This window comes from Cydia fagiglandana, chromosome 3, assembly GCF_963556715.1.
Source record: "Cydia fagiglandana chromosome 3, ilCydFagi1.1, whole genome shotgun sequence".
Classification (NCBI taxonomy): domain Eukaryota; kingdom Metazoa; phylum Arthropoda; class Insecta; order Lepidoptera; family Tortricidae; genus Cydia; species Cydia fagiglandana.
The window spans coordinates 18781264-18804237 of NC_085934.1; the positions used below are offsets into that span (position 1 = coordinate 18781264).

The 22974-nt window shown below is 37.5% G+C and overlaps 2 protein-coding genes and 1 non-coding gene across 3 annotated transcripts in view; 2 read left to right on the forward strand and 1 right to left on the reverse strand.

The window, feature by feature from the left end:
* LOC134680285 (bifunctional arginine demethylase and lysyl-hydroxylase PSR) overlaps positions 1-22974 on the forward strand; it is a 359994-nt gene that overhangs the window by 37581 nt on the left and 299439 nt on the right. The gene's annotated exons all lie outside the window — the stretch shown is intronic.
* Positions 1235-2361, forward strand: LOC134680260 (acyl-CoA Delta(11) desaturase-like). Its single transcript, XM_063539352.1, has one exon. The coding sequence runs from the start codon at positions 1253-1255 to the stop codon at positions 2237-2239; it is 987 nt and encodes a 328-aa protein (XP_063395422.1). The 5' UTR covers positions 1235-1252; the 3' UTR covers positions 2240-2361.
* LOC134663294 (U6 spliceosomal RNA) lies at positions 14742-14851 on the reverse strand. Its single transcript, XR_010098136.1, has one exon. It is a non-coding gene; the product is annotated as a U6 spliceosomal RNA (small nuclear RNA).

Here is a 22974-nt window from a genome sequence, read left to right on the forward strand (position 1 = left end):
CACCAAACTGTTCGTATAGTTAAAGAGTTCGCTTTATGTATGGAAAGTTTCATAGTAAAGCGTCGGGGCGCGCCTGCTGACGTTGATCAGTCTGTCAAATGTGGTTGGTGCAACTGGCCCTTAGATATCTATTAGATGTGAATTGGATCTCTAAGTCATATCCTGTGGAAGTCGTTCAAGAGTATCTCCAGAATCGCGCAAATGTCAATTTTGGCAGGTTAGATCTTAAACATATCGCTATCGTATCTTGGTGATGTCTAAAAGATGTCTAATAGATGTCTATTTCATAATCCGAATCGGGCTCCTATACTCGCTATCAGCTTTCGACCGCATGCGCCTCGGCGATCTAAGTCCGACCCTGTTGAGAGTTTAATGTAACTTCACAAGTCACAACAAAGGATGCGGTAAGCTCATGATGTCAATTGCATTTTTATAATTGTAAAACGCATAAGGTTGAAATTAACACAACATAGCATTTGCACCAAAGTGTGCACCTGTAACTCCTGTAAGTTAACTTTTTCGCTTTGCAGAATTCCTGCTTAAATTTATTCTGGGCACCTACATAATAGGGCATTTCTATTTATAGTTGTACCCCCAAACTTGCATTTTAGATTTTGGAATTTTTATATTAATCAGAATCACGAGCTCTATCAATCCTAATACAAGAAAAAAATTGTCCCCAATATTTTATTCTAATTTTTGTTGTCCGTTTTGTTACGGTCATAGAAGGTTGTATTGAAAACCGTAACCAAACAGACCAAAAATTTGGGGACAGGTTTTCTTTTTCAGTAAAAATGGAAAAATTCCGTGATTCTAAGTAGAAATAATATAAATATTCCTAATTCTAACACAAAAAAAATCAAAACAAGTTATCAGAAGCAAGCGTGAGTAGGTACATGTTTTGTTATACATATAGGCTGAAATTCATAATTTAAAAAAAAAAACACCCTTCAAAGTTTTATATTTCGTTAAGCCCCACGTTAGTGTACAAATGTAAAAATATGAAATAGTAATTAATATTCTATTTAAAATATAATTTTGGAACGTAGGCTTGTAAGGATGTGAACTCGACTGTACATAACAATGTATACTACACATTGGTATCAGTAGGGGTCACCTCTGTAACCTTTTCCTTTATAAATAAACGTCCATTGAAAATCGGGTTCAGTTTCGCCCGGCGAACCAAACTCGGGCACCACGCGACCGCCCGCGCGTAGTTCTTTAGAAAAAAAATCGGGTTGGAGTTACGACCATGGATACCCGCAACGACGTCACTTTATGTGACTCCCACAAATTCAAACTCGTTAAACACAATGTAGTAAAGTTCGCGTATATGCACCTAGCTGCATTGTACGGAATCTATTTATGCTTTACATCCGCCAAATGGGCGACAATAATATGGGCGTTCTTATTACTTGAGGGAGCAAAACTTGGGATCACGGCCGGAGCACACAGACTTTGGTGTCACAGGGCATACAAGGCTAAAATGCCGCTGCAGATTATCCTCTTGATTTTAAATAGCATCGCCTTTATGAATACAGCCATTTACTGGGTGAGAGACCATCGTATACACCACAAGTACACCGACACGGATGCTGACCCTCACAACTCAAGACGCGGCTTCTTCTTTTCGCAAATAGGATGGCTGTTCGTTCGAAAACACCCCCAGGTCATGGAAAAAGGAAAAACGATTTACATGGATGACATTTACAGTAACAAACTATTAGTGTTCCAAAGAAAGTATGCCATTATCGTTATCGGACTGTGGGCGTATGTTATACCAACAGTTGTCCCAATGTATTTCTGGAATGAAAGTTTGAACAATTCTTGGCATATCTGTACGATGCTTCGTCACGTTCTCACCATCAACCTCATTTTCTTGGTCAACAGCATCGGGCACAGATGGGGAAATCGACCATTTGACAAGAGTATTAGACCTGTTGAGAATGTTGCAGTTTCAATTTTGTCTACAGGAGAGTGTTTCCACAACTACCACCACGTATTTCCCTTTGATTACAAAGCGTCTGAACTAGGAGACACCATGTTCAATGCTGCTACCATATTCATCAATTTCTTTGCCATGCTTGGTTGGGCTTATGACTTGAAAATTATACCGAACAAGATGATTATAGCGAGATCGCAAAGAACAGGTGACGGGAAGAACCTATGGGGATGGGGAGACAAAGACCAAACCGAAGAAGAAACCAAGAATGTAGAATTGTTATATTGTAAGAATTAGATTTTGCCAAGTACCAGGCCAAAGGCGTCGAAGGCGGGTCGGGATTGGTTCGGAGAAAATTTTGCTGATACGCTCTTTCCCACAAGCTTTTGGAGTCGAAAGAAGAAAATTTGTTATCCTTCATCGTTTATAGTTTGAACGATTCTTACAAAACTAGACGAATAAGAGCTAGATTCAGTGTTTATATATACAGCTGATATTATTAAATTGATAAATGCCAAACTTGAATACTTATTACTTAATTATTGTTAAGCAGAATACATTTTGATTATTTATCGACGTTAGACTAAATATTAGGAAGCAAATATGAATTCACATATATATTAGACAGAAGCGATGCACCTCAACTTATAGCGTACATAGGTAATGTAATGTAGGACCAATCCTGCGATTATGTCATTTTTTCAATCAGCCACCAAAAATTCACTGATAAAATGTCTTATTTGGCCAGAAGAAAAGATACAAAAGAACGATTAATCGTTCGTTGAACTAAAACATCGAATTCCTAAAAATGTTCAAGTCTATCTTTTGGCGATCAATACCTATGTAAATTTTAGAAACAAAGACAACAATGAAGTATTTTACATTTGTTAGTTTAATATAACTAGGTTAATGAAAATCTAGCTTGCCTCAGTACCTATATACCTATGTATTTAGTTACTGTAGCCTGTGACAGATAAGGCTTTTATTTGCATTCAATACAACTTTGTATTCCAATAGTTGTTTATATTCCGATATTGTAAACAAAACTATTTTGCTTCATTAAAATAATTAAAATTAATTGATTCCGACCGATTACTGAAAATGTTTACCTCTCATGCAGCCATATTATTATAATTATTATTTTTATAGTAAACAGAATTCACATCTGGTTCACATAGTTAATGTGGGCATGCGTTTTTGTCTATCAAATTTTCTATTGCATAGTTATACCTAGATTTGTAACTCATTACCAAACATAATAAGTATCTTAATCTTATTAATTAACTTACTTTAAGAACTACTCTAAAATTTTTCTGTAATAATTCTAATATATTTCACTATAAATGTTGTAGTTATTAAGAAGTTTAGTCTAACAATTAGGTATTATTTAGGGGACCTTAACAATATTCTACTGTGCTGTTATAGATTTGTAACTCCTCACCAATTTTTTTATGTATTGAAGAATAAATGTAAAAAACCATTTATAATAAATGAATGTTTCATTTAATCTCTAGTATATAAATATTATTAAAATCAAATTGTTGTATGAAATTTCCAGTTATTACCCGTAAATAAAAGTTTCATGCGTACGCCTAAAATGGTTATTTAATAGCATAAATATTAAATATTTTTTACCTTCACAATTGAAATCATACTATTTTATATTTGACTATTAGTTCTCTACCATCAATAAAAGGTAATTATCTGTTTTTAACTGTCCTTGGATGGAACTCAGTTTGCCGCGACCGCAAGCCGCTGAACCATATTATTGATGTTAAGCGTTTAGTTTACGGCGTAATGATTATTACTATTACCAGCCTGTTGTGTCCCACCGTTGGACAAAGACCTCCCCCCTCTTCTTCCACTCCTCCCTGCTGAGCTACATCTGGCCAGTCTCTCAAAAAGGAGTCCAAGTTATCCCGCCGTCGTCGACGAGGTCTACCGGATCCCCGGTTCGACTCGTGGGGCACCCACTCTGTGGTTAACTTGGCCCACAAGTAATTCGGCGTGCGGCAGACATGACCAGCCAAGTCCCACAATGATACCTAGCGATAACTAATAACGAGTCTTTTGATTTAATTTTCAATAGCAATCCCGTATTAAACGATTCTGATTCGATTTCATACACCTCACATTTGAAATGATGCCAACTTATTAACAATTAAGGTGACAGTCCATTTCCAACGACATCTGCACTACTTACTGTTCATTCTACTATGGAAATTGACAATGACAGCGACGCGTTCAGTACCGGTAGTGCAGCTGCGGTTAGAAATGGAATAGATTTTGATTTAAGTAAAGACCATTTTAAATGCCATATTATGACATTTCATAGGTAACCTACCCCGTTGTGCCGTGTGGTGGCCGGCTTTAGAATAGCGCCAACCTTCACATTGGATAGGGTGTCGTACGAGGCGACCAAGTCCACAAACGAAGTAAGAAGCTATTTTGTCACAGGGGAGATGGTCCTCTTAGCATTGTTTTGCAATCCATCTAGGAGAAGGATACTCCAAAATAAAACCCGGAATGGAGTTTCCGTAAGGCGCGAGTAGGGTCCAACCTGAAATATGCGGCAGATTCCTGCAGCTGACCTGTCTCCACACGTATTGGCTCGCCTTTCCTGTGGCATAAGACAGTGCAGCCGATTGGGTAATGCAGGTGCTGGGCATCCCTGCGTTTCCTTAATTCCGTCCCAGGCGGTGTAATGAATGTTACACCATAAATCGTCTGCAATAGACGTAAAGGCCAATGAAGGTAACCTATCAAAATGGCTACTATATAATTATCTGACTATAATTTTAAATTTTCAGGGTCACAAACTTTATGTACGAGTTACTTTTGTGCACATCATAAAATAGATCGATGACGATTACATAATTATATTTATACGTTTTTTGGAACGTTATTCTGATTTTTTTGTTTGAAAACATGTGACCTAACTCTCTCTCTAACCTTGCGGCAATGGGGGAACGACCCGTCAAGAAAGCCATAACGTTAATATGTAATCCGCTCACGTTTGACCGGTTTAACATCTCGATAGTAATACAAAGTGAAATGTCCTTATTCCGATATCAAAACGGTGACAAATTGAATGAAACTTTGCCAATTTTCAATGGTCACGAAAACTGAAAACGAGATCTTGGTACAATGAACCTTGCGTCTTTAATTAAGAAATAAAATGAGGTACAATATCGATAAAATTTTCTCATCACACAGTGAAATAATAAAAGAACTCTTGACTAGACCTCTTATTTCTCGAAAGTTAAGAATTTTGTTTATGATTGATATTATATGTATAAAACCGCCCTCCGACCAGACCGAGAGAAGTCTGCAACGATTTAGACGTCATAATTTCATAGAAGTTTGACGTTTAAAATAACACTTGCACCTTGCACTGCGTGTGCTATCGAAATCGTTGCAGACTTTTCTTGATCCGTTATTATGTTTTGGGCATTTATCCTTTTCATAATCTCTTTTTTACAGAAAATAAATCTATTGGTTTTATTTTAAAATATCAGTTTTTAGGGTTCCGTACCCAAAGGGTGAAAACGGGATCCTATTACTAAAACTCCACCGTCCGTCTGTGTGTCCGTATGACTGTCCGTATGTCTGTCCTTCTGTCTGTCCGTCTGTCTGTCCATCTGTCTGTCACCAGGCTGTATCTCATGAACCGTGATAGTTAGACAGTTGAAATTTTCACAGATGATGTATTTCTGTTGCCGCTATAGCAACAAATACTAAAAAGTACGGAACGCTCGGTGGGCGAATCCGACTCGCACTTGTCCAGTTTTTTGTCAACGCCATGTTAAAAACTGCTGACTATTCATTGTTCTTTAATCTTTATCCCACAAACTTCGAGTTGCTAAAATCTCATTTACTGGTACATTGTTGCTAATTCTGCTGACACTGTTGTCTGAAGGCCCACCGCGGACCACGTTCGACGTGTTGCCTCTCTATCGCACTTGTTAATTCGTACGTAAGTGCGACAGGGAGGCAACACGTAGAACGCGGTTCGCGGTAGGCCCTCTGGCCAGACGCAATTAAATACGTGCAGGAAAGTTGTAATGAGGTCGTTAAGCTGGACCCCTATTCGACAAGCGACGTTTGAGGTATCGTGTTGATCCCCCGTTGATGTGGGAAAAATCATAAGTTCTCGAATACGTACTATGTCAACATTTGACATTAACAATCCACAGTTAGGGTGACAAGCAAACCAAACCGAACCACCCTTAGTTTAGAGTGGAGTTTTGGTTGTACCAAATGATATTATCCACCGTTGATGGAATCAACACTCAGTATGCAATAAAATCAACTGTTGATTTGACGTGGATGCGAAATCTGACAGTTGTACATGTCGAATTTGGCCCCTGGTCATCAAGTATAAATTGGGTACACATTATTAAGGAATCTCCGCAACAATAAGGGGACCACAGATCACTTCAGCTACTATTTATTTTTATTTTATTTATTAGTCAAATAAGTAACACAGCATTACAGTAAAACCAAGGCACTGTGAAACTACAAAAAAGAAAAATACAATACAAAGAAACTACAAATAAAAACAAATAAAGACAAATTAAACATTCGATTTGGGCGACGACGTAACAGCGTGGCTCCGTTGCGTCGTCTGACTTGGTGTAGGATTCGCCAGGTTGCCCCGGTACCGCCGAAACACCACACCCTTCGGCCAGAAGTCCGCGCTTGCGATGGTGTCCTGCAGCGGCCCTATAGACCGATAAGAAATTGTAGAAATTAAAAAGTGGCAACATCGTAGTGTCGTCCCTTTTAAATCAGTCTAAGAAAACGGGACGACACTACGATGTTGCCACTTTTTAATCTATAGATGGAGCATACATGGGTCATGACAATGATGGCTACTCCTGACTTCACACCGGAATACGGGTTATTAGCCATTTAGCGGCGTGGTTTAGTACAGGAGGGTGGTGACAAGCTGCGGTCAAAACCTACGGTGGTAGGTGGTGGTAGGTTTGGTGGTGGTGGTAGGGAGGGCTGTTCAGTTAATTTGGCGCTATCCAGGGGACACGTGTGGATATCTAAAACTAACCACCAGGGAGGGTTGTTCAGTTCATTTGACGTAACCCAGGGGACACGTGTGGATATCTAGAGCTAACCACCAGGGAGGGTTGTTCAGTTCATTTGACGTAACCCAGGGGACACGTGTGGATATCTAGAACTAACCACCAGGGAGGGTTGTTCAGTTCATTTGACGTAACCCAGGGGACACGTGTGGATATCTAGAGCTAAAGCCCGCGGACGCGGACAGCTTTATCCCCCGATATTATTCTTATATGTAACTAGCCACAGCCTCGAACGTGACATCATACTGGCGCAAGTTGAAGGCGCTATAGGAATATCCCCTGTAAAATGGTCGGATTCCATTAGACAAGCATCACATTGCCCTTGATCGCGTGAAATGGAGGGACATAGTTGTTGGTCACGATCCTCAGTCATGGGGGAACGACGACGAAGAAGAAGTTATTTAAGTTATGGTCGATTTTAGTTTAATTTTACAACGAATCCATATTTATGCATAAAATTTCGGATTTGTTTGGTTTCGCTTTTGCAGCGTGGGCGCTTGCATGCCTCTCGAACCAATAATACATGTCAACAGAAAACTAGCATAGCATATTTCAAGCTCAGAACTTTATTTTTTTATTTATACTAATTATGCAAAGACGGCAACATAGTAATACGGCAATTTACTCAGAATTTACCTGTAACTGATAGCATCTACTCGTTTGCGGCACATATTATAATTCTCAGAATCAGCTGTCGTGACTCCCTCCATTGTAACGGCGCAATAATATTATAGCGCAAAACGATTAATGTTACTTTTCAATAGACTTAGAGGCTTCACACAAATCACTGAAATTTATTTTTTTACAGTAAAAAAGTGAATTTTCACAAAGAATCACTCTTTGTGAAAATTCCTTGTGGTAATCGAAGCGTAGAACTGCAGCTTCAATACTGTTGCGGCATCATCTGACAATTTCCTTATTAAGGATGACTCACGCTAGACCAGGTCCTGCCCTGGCCGAGGCGTCCGTCATGTAATTTTCTATGACGACTGATCGGTGATCACGTGGTGCTTTGCATTAGAAAAGCTTCTCTTTGTATATCTCATTATATTAAATATATTACATATATTCTATATTTTATGTACAGTCAACAACCCTATTGGACTTTAACCTTATTATGTAACCAGTAACCTTTTTTTTTGTTTTCTCTTTGTTCGATTTGTTGCTGTAAGTTTTATTGCGACAATAAATGACTTTTTTTTTAAACGAAGCGCCAGAAGCTCCGGCCAGAGCCCACGTCTCGAACAATATTAGACTAATATTATTATACAGGGTGCTTCCTGTAACAGGAGCAATAAATTAAACTAAAGGCTGTACTCCTCAAACTGACCAACATTTGTTCAGCAACTTTTAAAAATTATGAATCCTTTAGACTTCCTCTTTTTCATACAAAATAAATATTGCCTTCAATGGACGCTGACATCAGTGTGTTTGACGTTGCTTGTCACGCTGTAAACATGACAAAATTTGCAGTACATTGCGTCTTAAAATAAACTTTAAAGTGTAATAAAAATCAAACCATGAGTTATTTTTAAAAGTTGCTGAACAAATGTTGGTTTGAGGTATGTCAGTTTGAGGCGTACAGCCTACAGTTTAATTTATTGCTCCTGTTACAGAAAACACACTGTATTAGTCTGCGTACTGTCAAATCGTATGGCTTGTCATGACAACACACTAATAGGTAATATTAGACTAATATCGTTGGCGAAATGGGCCCCTGGCCTCAACCCGGTCTAACGTGAGTCATCGTTTAAGGAGAGGGATAAACTGTAGACCTATACAAAGTAATCCAAATATGTTGCATTTAAAACAATGAAACTATCATTGTTCCGAACATTTAGTCATAAATTCAGTTTGATGTGGCAGTAAATCTAAAGTCTGCGATGACCGGGCGATACGTGATTTTATGACGAACGGGTGGATTATGCGCAACAAACGCGTTGTCAGGGGACAGCGATGAGCCATCCCGTATAAACAAATTTAATTTCGTATATTACCTACATTTTTACACGTTCAAGTCGATGATTATTTTACTGGGCATTTTTCACATCCATTGTGACAGAAACAAAAGCTCTTTTACCTGCAAAATTTCAGAAAATTCGTTTTTGTTTGTACGGGACAACGTTAGAGAATTACGTGGAATTGCTCCCCAGTAGTAGGTGGTGATAGTTAGATAGGTAGGTAGTGATATTGTCGGAATATTGCTGTTGTTGGACCGTATGTGGCTATAATAAGTTTATGGCAAAAATTTCATTTTTGGTACAAGCTTTTATCACTGACTGTACTTTTCTTACGACAGACAACTAGTTAATATTCATCGAGACAATTCTAAAAACCCCTAACACAATTAGGTTGCGTTGTTTCATCACAGAGTTCCTATGGCCACCTCCTGTCTCCATCATCAGATCAGTTCGACAGTACCATATTATTGTATTGTCATCAGAACTATATACAGCTGCCAATTTTCATGGCGCTACGATCCTTGGAAGATGGTTAAATTAGTTACCTTAGTATGATTAGAAAACATCACTAGCCCATAGACATAACTGTCATCAGCCTTATGGCTCCTCTACACGATGGGCCAACGCCGGCCACTCCAAGGGACGCAGCCATGCGCTAGAATGAGATAGCAATATCACTTGCTCCTTCTAACGCATAAATGCGTCCCTTGGAGTGGCCGGCGCTGGCCCATCGTGTAGAGGAGCCATTATATCGCCCACAGCTGAGCATAGCCTCTCTTCAAGTACGCCACTTATCCCGGGCCTGAGCCAATCTCATCCAGACTGTCGGATGCCGAATGTCGTCCACGGTCCACCCAACGAGCCAACCAGGCACTCCTTTCGTCTGAAGAGGATCTCCAACAGGAGTGGTCATTTCTCCGTACAAACGTACTCGACTGTTTCCTCCGTGGGTTTTGATGCTAGATTAATGATTTTTTTAACACAGATTAATATTGTCAATATCTGTATCGGACCGTTTTTTTTTTTGATATTTTTGTTTTTTAAGGCGCTAGAGCCCTTCAAAAATGGCCAAAATGGCCTCATTGACTATGCCGAAATGAGAGGCGTAGTATTCAAAATTGATATCAATTAGCCAAAAAAGCAAAACGGTCCGACACAGATAATTTCATAATCATTTAGATTTCAAAATTTAGTTATGATTGGTTAAGTTTTGGAGGAGGAAACAGTCTAGTACGAAACCTCGATTTTTGAGATTTTTACGCAGGAATTTTCGCCTTGTCCTTATCGCATTAGTTTTAGGAGCCGCTTCCGTTAGCGAGACAGGTATATTTACCTAAAATGTTTAAAACTTAGCTCCTGTTTCGTCTTACCTACCATCACTCTGCCTGACAAGTTGGCAACATGAAAATAGTTATTTACGATACAAGTGCGAAAAAGAGGAAATTCGAAACGAGTGGCGATAAATTAAAACACGACCGAAGGGAGTGTTTTAAATCGACACGAGTTGCGAATTACCTATTCGCACGTGTATCGTACAACGTTTTTACAGTACATATGGCCCTTTAAACTTTTGACATCGCTCGAAAAGTGTTATTTTACGCACTAGTGCGGGAAAATAGGACCATATGTACTGTAAACTGTATTTATTAGACAGATAAGGGCAATCTATCTCGCAGTCCAGAAGCTGCTGAACAGAAAAATCAATTCGTGTGTTGCTTTCCATTTCTTTGTTGTAAATGTATGCAGGTTTCCTCACTATATTTTTCCTCGGCTGAATACTTGTATTTAAATATTGAGTAATATTTTTCGTACACAATAGACCTCCGAAAAACCTCCGAAAAATACACGTGTTACCCTCGCGGCTACGGTTGTTTAAACACATGTTCAAAATAAGTATATTTTTTGGATAAAAATGGCAACTCGCTTTCTAATTATTTTGATAATTACTTACTGAATGAATTAGATAATTTTTTATTTAAAAACATCAGCGGTATTTTTTTATTGTTTTAAGTTCATGTGTTCTTTCTTCGGGTTTTTAATGTTCCCAGAAATGTTAGGTTATTTTATTCCTAGTCATAATCACGAGTACTCGAAAAAATTTACGCCTCACATGATTTCAAACTTATAAGTTTATTATAAATAATTCGCATCAACATAGGTGTAGGTACTTTAAATGCAACTATTGTAGGGAATTGTATGAAGAACATATAATTATGGTGTTCATTGGCAGTTTAGTAGTTGTAACTTCAACTGTTTCGAGTACCAATTTAAAACTGCAAAGTGTGGCACTAAATTGGGGAAAGGGCAGAATAAGCACCCTTGAGAAGTTGCTTCCCCTTCTATTTTTTCTAACAAAGGTACATAAGCTACATGCATATATTATGTACCTACATACAGATTTCTACTTTGGATCTTTTATCTGAAAACTTCATTAAGTATGTTATACAAAAGCGGATACCTTGTCGCTAACTGTTTATCTTTCGTCGTTTGATAACGTGACGACCAGTCTGGCCTAGTGGGTAGTGACCCTGCCTGTGAAGCCGATGGTCCTGGGTTCAAATCCCAGTAAGGGCATTTATTTGTGTGATGACACAGATATTTGTTCCTGAGTCATGGCTGTTTTCTATGTATTTAAGTACATATTTATATATTATATATATCGTTGTCTGAGTACCCACAACACAAGCCTTCTTGAGCTTACTGTGGGACTTAGTCAATCTGTGTAAGAACGTCTTATAATATTTATTTATTTACTATTATTTATTTATTATTTATAACGTTTTTCCCAAACCTTCATTTTTTCGACGTGAAAAGCATTTCTCTTGAAATCCGAAAATCCCTGCGATTTCCGGTGGATATTCCGATATGTTTCTATCGCGACCGAAAGCCGCCATAAGATGACAGTAGCCATAACTGAGAGAAATGTGATGTGATTCATTTATTTTATTTAGGTATTTAGAAATTTACATCAGGCAACAAGGCTCATATTACAAATACCTTACAGACTTACATACATAATATTACGTATTTTATAAACTTAAAACTAAACACTATTTAGGCGACAAAATGGCGTGGCTTCGTTGAATCGGCTCCTCTTGGATCGCATTCAGCAGTTTGCCCCGTGCGTAACTTCAAATTGAATTAATTTAACAAAACTAAATATGTACGAGTACTATAAGGGAAATCAATATTCCGTGAATGCAGATTTGTAGCTAATAAATTTATCAATCGATATCTGTGTAACCACAGTAACTTATTTGAATCGAATAATTCCGATATATGGTTGTTCGAAAAAAGAAAAAAGGGCGGTTCAACAGGACAATACATACTAAAAATTAACGGTGTAAAAGTACAAAAAAACGATGACCTAAATTTAAAATTATTTAAGCTTTCTTTTGGTCCTAAAACAACTCGGGCTCGTGAATCCTCACGTGTTCACATATGCGTGTTTATATACCTATGTATATGTACAGTAGAGCGTTTCCATGTCTCGATATCGTTTACAATTCTAATTTGAAGCGATTCAACGGAGACCGCAAATGAATGTGTCATGTCTTATGTGTGAGTGTCGTGGTACAGATAAAAACAAATGGTGCAGAGATTTAGCGATTTTTTAAATAATGACAATATGACATAAATAAGAATATTAGCTAGAATTAACGAAGATGTCGTCTATCTATGCCCTTGGCTGGGTGTTATAAGTCCTTAAAGCGGCTCATGGTTCAGGGTCTAACGGCTACGCTGTGTCAATAAGCAAGGTGAATTTGAATGGTAAACGAAAAGTAACAAAATAAAAACAATTGAATTGAAAACATAAAGTCACGTGGAAAGTTTACATACACAACACACGACACGATCGATACATCAATCGGGGGATTTCTCTAATAAAAATGGGTGTCGTGGAAGCTTCATGTTAACTGTAATAACATCCCATGTACATGACTATACAAACAAACATCTTATCTTATCTAAATTCTAAACTGAAATAAACAAATTAAAATAAAACAAATTAAAATATTTTGTGAAAAGAATTTAATTTGTTCAAATACTTCATAGTTATCTAAATTCTATCAAGGAATTATTAGAAGATTTAGAAGTGACATCCCCGCGTCTAAGCTGCAGAATTAATTAATTAACCTGATTCTGATTTAAAACTCTTGTTCTGAAACTGTTATGGATATGGTCTGTCAGCTGTCACCAGTGATATTTCTGCAAGAAGCATCAAATTATCGAATTAAAGCACTGCAATCAGAATCGGGTTAAAGGTGCCATTTCGATTCAGACTTCGCCAGCCTTACCGCCGCATCCCGAATGTTACTTGTAACACTGTAACAGTAATGCTGCTTCAGTTGGTTTTTCAATATAACATTTAAGGATTACTCACGCTAGACCGGGTCGGGGCCGGGCCGGACCTTCCGGAGCTTCGTTTTCTATGGAAAACACCACGTGATCACCGATCAGCCGTCATAGAAAATCACATCCACGAGCACGGCCCAGGGAATAACCGCGAAAATCGAAGTTCGCAAATTGCGGGGATTTTTCTCTGTCACTTTAATTACGCCTTCGTTGGAGTAAAAGAGAGAGAGAGAGTAAAAGAGATTTGCGAATTTCGGTTTTCGCGGTAGCCGCTCTGTTTAGCGTCAGTCATCCTTTAAGGTGACGTTCGTTTACGGATGACTCATGCTAGACAGGACCGTTTTCTATAGAAAAGTAAGCGCTGGAAGCTCCGACTCGGACCTGGCCCGGTCTAACGTAAGTCATCCTTTTTGCGTGGTCCGACAGAATTAAATAAAACCACTGTTGTTAATACATTGTACAAACGTGCAACAAACTCGTAAGCATTTTTTCTGTTCATTTTTTCCCTGGAAGGGAAAGACCGGTTCTTAAAGATGTGTTAAAAAGATTGTTGTCGTTTTATGACGTCACTTTTCATTACTGGAATATTGCATGCATTGTGTTTATGAAAGGTAGAAGGAAGAATACGAGTATGTATGGGAAAATGTAGATTTTATTTTCGTATGTGACTAAATATTTTGAATTATATATATGATAAAGATCGGTTCAGACCCCAGCTCGTACCAATGAGTTTTTCGGGACTTAAGTACCTACCTATATACGAAATATCATTTGATATAATTTACCAGTCCTTTACTTTTCGGTAAAGGAAAACATCGTGAGGAAACCGGACTATTCCCAATAATAGTCTGTTCGAGAAACTGAAAACGGTGAAAAATAGAGATAATACTCTTAAAAATACGTGTGATACCTCATTAGATTCGTCATGATGCCTAGAAAAATGTATTCGAAGAACACAAAAAATATAAACAAAAAAAGGGGGAAAAAAGTAGATATTTTTTATTTCCCCAATATCTCAAAAAGTATTAATATCTAAGTGTCTGTCTAGTTAAAATTTTCTCAGATGATGTATTTCTGTTGCCGCTATAACAACAAATACTAAAAACAGAATAAAATAAACTATTATGTGGGGCTTCCATACATCAAACGTAATGGTACGGAAACCCTCGTGCTCTAGTCCGACTCGCACTTGGCCAGTTTTTGATAAGGTATTAGAGAATGCTAGATATTTTTGACGCGTAATCTGATCCGTTACTTTTGATGCTAACAGTACCTACTACTGTAATAGGTACTCTATGCATAACAGCCGTAACAGGCACGGCACCAGTTAGATAAGTAGTTTGAATTTGGAATTTGTTGCACGAGAATACGGTAAGCAATTTAATGAATTTTCCATTCGCTCTTAAGGTTTTTTTTTTCATCCTTGCGCAGGGGCCATGCTAATCTTCTCTGTAGCGTTCGTATTTTAGTATATGTACTGCCGAAGCAAGTACAGGTTGCTATAGTGAGACCAAGACAAAGTCTTTAACGATTTTAATAGCACACGCAGTGCAAGTGTTATTTAATATTTATACGTCATAATTTAATAGAAGATTGACGTTTAAAATAACACTTGGACTGCGTGGGCTATCAAAATCGTTGCAGAGTTGTCTTGGTCTGATTCTATGCGTGTTGGGGCACAATACTCGTACAATACCTACACAATATTTAAGTCACATATTACTGATAAAATTGTAACCATTTAATAATTGCATTGGTAATTGAATTCAACTACCGCGCAATCAGCTCGTCAATTACCTACTCGATTGTAATTTTGCTTGTTTGTTCTTATTGAATCAACCAATTATGATGGTTCACACGTTTTTATGTTGATTGGTTGGGTCACGTGTATCTTGTATGCATGATGAATGGGTATGCTGTATGACTACTTAAGACTTAAGAGAGTAAATTGATGGTCACTTTTTTCTATACTTAATATATTTTCAGTTTATAATTTAAATACCGGGTGTGGCCTGTAATACGAGCAAAAAATTTAACTGTAGGCGGTACTCCTCATACTGACTAACATTTGCTCAGCGACTTTTAAAAATAATTTGTGGTTTGATTTTTAATACACTTTAAAGTTTATTCTAAGACGCAATGTATCGCGAATTTTGTTTTGTTTAAGGCGTGACAAGCAACGTTAATCACAATGATATGGCGTGGCGATGGCGTCCATTGAAGATAATATTTATTTTGTATGAAAAATAGGGAGTCTAAATAATTCATAATTTTTAAAAGTTGTAGAACAATAGTGTCACCGTTTGAGGAGTACAATCTATGTTTTAATTATTTGCTCATGTTACAGGCTACACCCGGTATATAGATTTGTTTCCTACCAGATTATAAATATATAGGTATAGTTTGTAGCTTTCAAATAGACCCCGATGGCTAATCGTTTGTCTTTTGTTAAGTAAAACCGCTCGTACTTGTGCATATTCTTCTAATCTTTTCCACTTAGAAAGGAATTTCAAGACATCTACGAGAACGAAAATACCTACTAGTAGTGCCTATCTTTATTATATTAGAATCAACATGTAACTACAACAACGAATTTAGAGTCAAAATGAAAAAGAAAATCCAAAATGAAAGGAAGCCAAGAAAATGAAACAACACTCACAAACAATTTTCACCTTTGCAATTAAATGTAAGTACTAGTATAGTACTTAGTTACTTACAGCCGTATTCATAAAAAATCCTTAAATGAGGAATGATCAGCTTATTAAACAGATAAATAACGGTACACGGCTCCATAACTTTCCGAGGATTTAATAAAAACATGATCAACTGTTTAGCGATAATAAACGTTTATAAATCATGTTTTGTGACATCCGGTTATCAGCAACTGATGGTCAATGCTCTAACTTTTTATGAATACGGTTGTTAATGTCTAGATGCCTACAGCACTGAATCAAGGCACTGGACATTTGATCACCCTGTAAACTCTATTGTATACAATTAATTGCAAGCGAGCGGGATTTTCTAGATAATTGGTTATTTGACCGTAGCAAACAATTCATGACGAACTAAAACCCGTAACATAATTCCAGTTGCATTCACATCCGTGAATTCCGTGATATTACGAATGACATTCCCAATTAAATTCCATAATATTAATCTCTGTAACAAAACATGAGGCCAATTTGAACGACATATTGATATTTAAATGATTTCATTTTCATTTCTTCGCAAGCGGAACGCACGAGCGAGTGATAACAAAAGGACATCATATTAACATCGAAATGTATATGAATAGGTCTCGTTTTCGTTCGGTTACTTTATGTTCATTTTTCTCTAAGTATACATTTATTTTATGTTCGCCTTTGTACTTCCATTACTGTAATTTATTATTGTAAACCTATGTTGTGTACAATAAAGTGATTACTACTACTACTACATTTATTTAATAAAGTATTTTTTATGTTACCTTTAAATATGTACCTTTATTTCTTGCAATAGACTCCGAAACATAACAATTCCAAGCGCTATAAGTTGAGCATGCCTATAGTTCGTTCTTTGAGCATCAGAAAAAGGTAAACAATCTTGATGTGTCTTTTAATTGAAAAACGCGTTTTAAAAATAATTCACGGCAAATATGTAACAATTATGAATCTAGTACAATCATTTATGTTCTCCTGCTTTCATAAGTAATAGTTACATGATTTTTAAAAGCGTTTTTCAATTAAAAGACATGTCAAGATCACTTACCTTTTTTCTAATTGTACAAAAACGAACTATAAAGTCGCGTGTCGCTCCGCAGCAGGTAGGTACATTAAAGCTGTATGTTATTATAAGTTTTAGGTCACACTATTTACATTGTATCATACTCACAGCAAATAGATCATACGGGGTCAGAATATTGATTAGGTTCCTATCAAACAGCCTTATCAAGTTATCATACTGCACAACCTCGCTTTGCTTGCCCGTTATATCACTCGCGGCCAACAATTTCCTTTTACTTCCCGGCCTTTGCAGTAAATCATCATCATCATCATCATCTCAGCCATAAGACGTCCACTGCTGAACACAGGCCTCCCCCTTGGACCTCCATACGTGCCGGTTGGAAGCAACCCGCATCCAGCGTCTTCCGGCGACCTTAACAAGGTCGTCTGTCCATCTTGTGGGTGGACGTCCTACGCTGCGCTTGCTAGTCCGTGGTCTCCACTCGAGCACTTTTCGTCCCCATCGGCCATCTTGCAGTAAATGGCCTAAGGTATTAGTAATGTATTAGTGACATCTGTGTTCCAAGACAATACGGCAAGTCTCATTAGTAAGCGTTGTTTTGTCATCCAGATTACCGGTCGTTGACACTGTCGGAAAAAACAATTAGTCTGACCGAAGAATTAAGTACCTACTATGGATGGATACACAAATGTGCCCTCCAGTAATATATAGGAAACGAAAAGGCAAAGATTTGGATATAAATGAGTAGGTACAAGATATGGGGATGGAAGTTTTGGAATTGAGAAAAAAAAAATTCAAAAACTTCTTATATGTATATGGAACGGAAAACTCAAGTTTTAAGTTTCATAATTTGATCCTTATTCATTTCTTGTGAAATTCTCCAGATTTTTATCCAACTTTCATGAAACTCTCATTTGGGGGATTATTGAAGTCAGCTTATTTTTAATGTACCTAGGTAGGTACTAGGTACCTACTACTAAATATACCATACCTACTCCAAGTTGATTTCGATGCTACACTGCATGTATGCCTGTTGCATTATGATAAAATAAAATTTGTAATGTTTTACAGGTTTAAAAAAAGTAGTTTATAAGTTCTTATAGGATCGGCAACACGAATGTGATCAAGCGTTGCAAGCGTCCATAGACTACGGTAATCGCTCACCAACAGGCAGGCTGTATGTTTGTCCACATGCTTTTCAACATAAAGTCGTTGCGAGTGCCGCTGATTTCAAAATTAATTATATTTATTTATTCCCGGAATCGTTTGAGCCCTGTAATTAAAACCGTAAATGGTATAATTTGTGGACGCTGTGGTTAATTACGGTGATAATTTGCGGTGATTAATAAAATACTAGCATATGTAAGTATTTATACATTACAAGTTATAAGTTTTGGGTTGGAAGGTCAGATGGCAGTCGCTTTCGTAAAAACTTAGTGCCTACAATTCTTGGGATTAGTTGTCAAGTGGACGGAGTGGACCCCAGGCTCCCATGAGCCGTGGCAAAATGCCGGCATAACGCGAGGAAGAAGAGATAGATTTTATGGTCTGTAGCCCTTTTTAAGTTTTTACTTTTCATATATTTATATTGAATCTACCATCTTACGCAAAGAAGCCTACTTCGAAGCCATTATTAAAGATGTCATTTAAACTTTGCCTTCAATTTGAGCATTTTTAATACATAAATGCATTTAGAGTACTTGCAAAGCACTTATACCCGACGCGTGTTGACATCAGTATAAACGTATAAAAATAAACATTTACTAGTAAGCGCACAGAAATAGCTGCCTTTGATGAAACCCTTGTTAGAATTTACTTTTCTTGCGCAAATTTATTTCACGAGCAGCGTTGGTGCTAAAAACATAGAGAAAATGAAGAACGTATCCCGTAATGGTGAAAATGAACTTTGTTTAAGCTATCGAAATGGAAACACTTTAATACTTACTACTATTAAGCAGAAATGTCTGCAATTTGTAACACTCAAAATTTTTGCGTCTGCAGTTTTAAGAAGTACCACTACTTATGTACATAACAGTTTAGTATTGCTCAATTAAGTATACATAGGTACGCTCCCAACCTAGGGCCCGATTCGGATTATGAAATATACATCTATTAGACATCTTTTAGACATCACCAAGATACGATAACGATATGTTTAAGATCTAACCTGTCAAACTTGACATTTGCGCGATTCTGGAGATACTCTTGAACGATTTCCACAGGATATGACTTAGAGATCTAATCCACATCTAATAGATATCTTACTCTATCTAACGTAAAAGTGACATTGTGGTTGCCCGAATTGCGCTGCAAAAGAGAACTAGTTAATATCTAAGCTATAACGTATCTAGAATGGATCTAGTACATGTCGTCTCTTGTCAATATCTGAAGTTCGAATACGGCAGCTAGTTCTAAGGAAATATGATGTGTAAAATATTTTCACCTAATTTATCCACTAATCATTTTAACGAATATCACGTCAGAATTTGTTCTAATTGTAGCTTACAATAAAATAAAAAAGTCTGCAGTTTTAAGAAGTACCACTACTTATGTACATAACAGTTTAGTATTGCTCAATTAAGTATAGGTACGCTCCCAACCTAGGGCCCGATTCGGATTATGAAATACATCTATTAGACATCTTTTAGACATCACCAAGATACGATAACGATATGTTTAAGATCTAACCTGTCAAACTTGACATTTGCGCGATTCTGGAGATACTCTTGAACGATTTCCACAGGATATGACTTAGAGATCTAATTCACATCTAATAGATATCTTACTCTATCTAACGTAAAAGTGACATTGTGGTTGCCCGAATTGCGCTGCAAAAGAGAACTAGTTAATATCTAAGCTATATCGTATCTAGAATGGATCTAGTACATGTCGTCTCTTGTCAATATCTGAAGTTCGAATACGGCAGCTAGTTCTAAGGAAATATGATGTGTAAAATATTTTCACCTAATTTATCCACTAATCATTTTAACGAATATCACGTCAGAATTTGTTCTAATTGTAGCTTACAATAAAATAAAAAAAGCCTATAAAACACCTAAAGAGGCAGAGGTCAACAACGCTCGATGTTAGGTGTCATTACACTCATTAGGTACTGTCCCTATCTACGATTTGATTTCGGCCGTTTGTATTGGTTCAAGTTGTATCAAAACGAAGTTGTTCGCCGTTCATCTTAACAGAAAAGGTTTAGAATCTCTGATTTAGTGATCTTCTAAAGTCAAATGTTATCTGGAATCAAATATATGATAGAAGTATATGTATATAGATAGGCCGGTGACATAAATCTGTCACAAACACTCCCCGATTGGTTATAACATTAATATATCGGCACATCAACATGGCGGGCTGGTTAATTGGACAATTACGATACTTTACTGCCAAATTTATGACCCACGGGATTTAATTAACGTTTTTATTCTGTCACCGTATATTGAAAGGCAATATTCCCTTTTTTAAAGTTGTCAACTACGCTGCGTAGAGTTTTAAAAATCAATTGTTCATTTAGCCAGCAGCGACAAACTGTGATATTAAAAAACTCTTATATTATACCTGTATGTTTTGTTATGTCTGATTGTTTTATAAGTATTTGTGTGAAACAAAATATATAATAACTCATTCCCCTCTTTCTTCATTTTAAAGGTATTTTGGAAACAACACCCATCATCCTTTTTAGGGTTCCGTACCCAAAGGGTAAAACGGGACCCTATTACTAAGACTTCGCTGTCCGTCCGTCCGTCCGTCCGTCCGTCCGTCTGTCACCAGGCTGTATCTCACGAACCGTGATAGCTAGACAGTTGAAATTTTCACAGATGATGTATTTCTGTTGCCGCTATAACAACAAATACTAAAAACAGAATAAAATAAAGATTTAAATGGGGCTCCCATACAACAAACGTGATTTTTGACCAAAGTTAAGCAACGTCGGGAGGAGTCAGTACTTGGATGGGTGACCGTTTTCTTTTTGCTTTTTTTTGTTTTTTTTTTTGCATTATGGTACGGAACCCTTCGTGCGCGAGTCCGACTCGCACTTGCCCGGTTTTATACTAACTTAACCTACTTCGCGCTCATATAAAATATCCTAGGCATATGTAGTTATACAAATTAATAATATACAGTTATAACAAACGAAGCTGGTATCAGGAAAGAGTAATAAAATTAAATAGCACAAACTGCGGCCAGAAAGCTGGGCGTCCTAAATAAGGTGAAGCGATACTTCACACCTGGACAGCTTCTAACACTTTACAAAGCTCAAGTCCGGTCGTGTATGGAGTATTGCAGCCACCTGTGGGATGGCTCAGCTAAATACCAACTCGCCGCTTTGGACTCAGTGGAGCGCAGAGCCAGGAGGATGATTGGCGACAAGAAGCTAACGGCTAAGCTTCAGTCTTTGGCCCATCGGCGGAAAGTCGCCAGCCTGTCGGTATTCTACAGGTTGCACTTCGGGGAGTGTGCCCAAGAGCTACACGAGCTTATTCCACCGTCCCCATTCTACCATCGGACTTTTAGACGCACGGCCGGTTTCCATCCTTACTTGGTAGATATTCCACCAATTCGCACGAAGCGCTTTGCTTCTACTTTCCTTATGCGCACTGCCAAGGAATGGAATTCCTTGCCGGCGTCTATATTTCCGTGTTCTTATAACCCGGCAACCTTCAAATCAAGAGTGAACAGGCACCTTCTGGGCGAGCTCGCTCCATCGTAGGCCACGTCTACGCCTCGGCTAGTCTGTGGCCATGAGTAAGCCCATTCATAATAAAAAAAAAAATATATATCAATATAGGAGCTCCCTACCCTACCTGCTATTTGTTATTTTATTGACTATTATTAAATTGAATACATTATTAAATGTTGTCCCCTAGAATCCAATGACCAATGTCTGGCTATTGCCAGATTTTGTTACCAACTATATGTATATCTCAGTTTCAGCAAGCGCGGTCTACCTTAATCTAATAAAATTGCCAACTCCTTACATAACAATAACACATAGTCCTGTTTACCTACACGAACAAACACTTCGTACCCAAACGAAACATTGCTTCTCCGCCGCGAACTAAAGTGAAGTAAGTATCTTACAGTTTCTTGTGAGTTGAGACGTTTTTTTAAAGAATACCCTCGTAAGTTTTATTGCCAGAAAGCTGTTCATCATGTTTGTAAATATGTTATGCTTTATACTTGCTTGAACTGTCTTCAGTTTCCGTAAAAACAGACTTTAGTAGGCATATTTTTCTTGGCACAATAGAATATTTATTTTATTTTATTTATAATTACAACACAATATCTAAACATAACACAATATCTAACAAAAGTATCGTTAAACCAGTAAGGTTCGTATGCTTGGATTGGAACTTGGGAATGTACTTAAACCGAATTTTATTTGTATGAAATTTCTGTTGATAACCGGTTATTAATCGGTTTTCTCATACAATTAAAAACCGGTTTACATTGTGTTGGTTGGCATTGTGGCGGTGCTTAAACAAATAAAAATAATGATATTCTCTGAAATAGATCGACGTAGGTAAGACTTAAGGATGAGTCATACTATAACGGGCCGGGCCTGGGACGAAGCTTCCATCACTTCTGTTTCTATGACAGGTGATGATTTCTATAGAAAATTGAAGCCCTCCTGATTAACACCGGATTCGAACCGGCGTCTTTATCCATCCGGGCTAACGTCATGAACCCACCAAATTACAGAGATATGGGCTAGCGATCCAGTGTCGTGCGTTCATGTCTCACCCAAATAGTGGTCTTCGCATGAAGAAGCCTACTCGTTATCACTATCACTAAACCTTATAAAACAAAGTTCCCCGCCGCATCTGCCTGTTTGTGTGTTTGTATGTTCGTTATAAACTCAAAAAATACTAAACGGATTTTC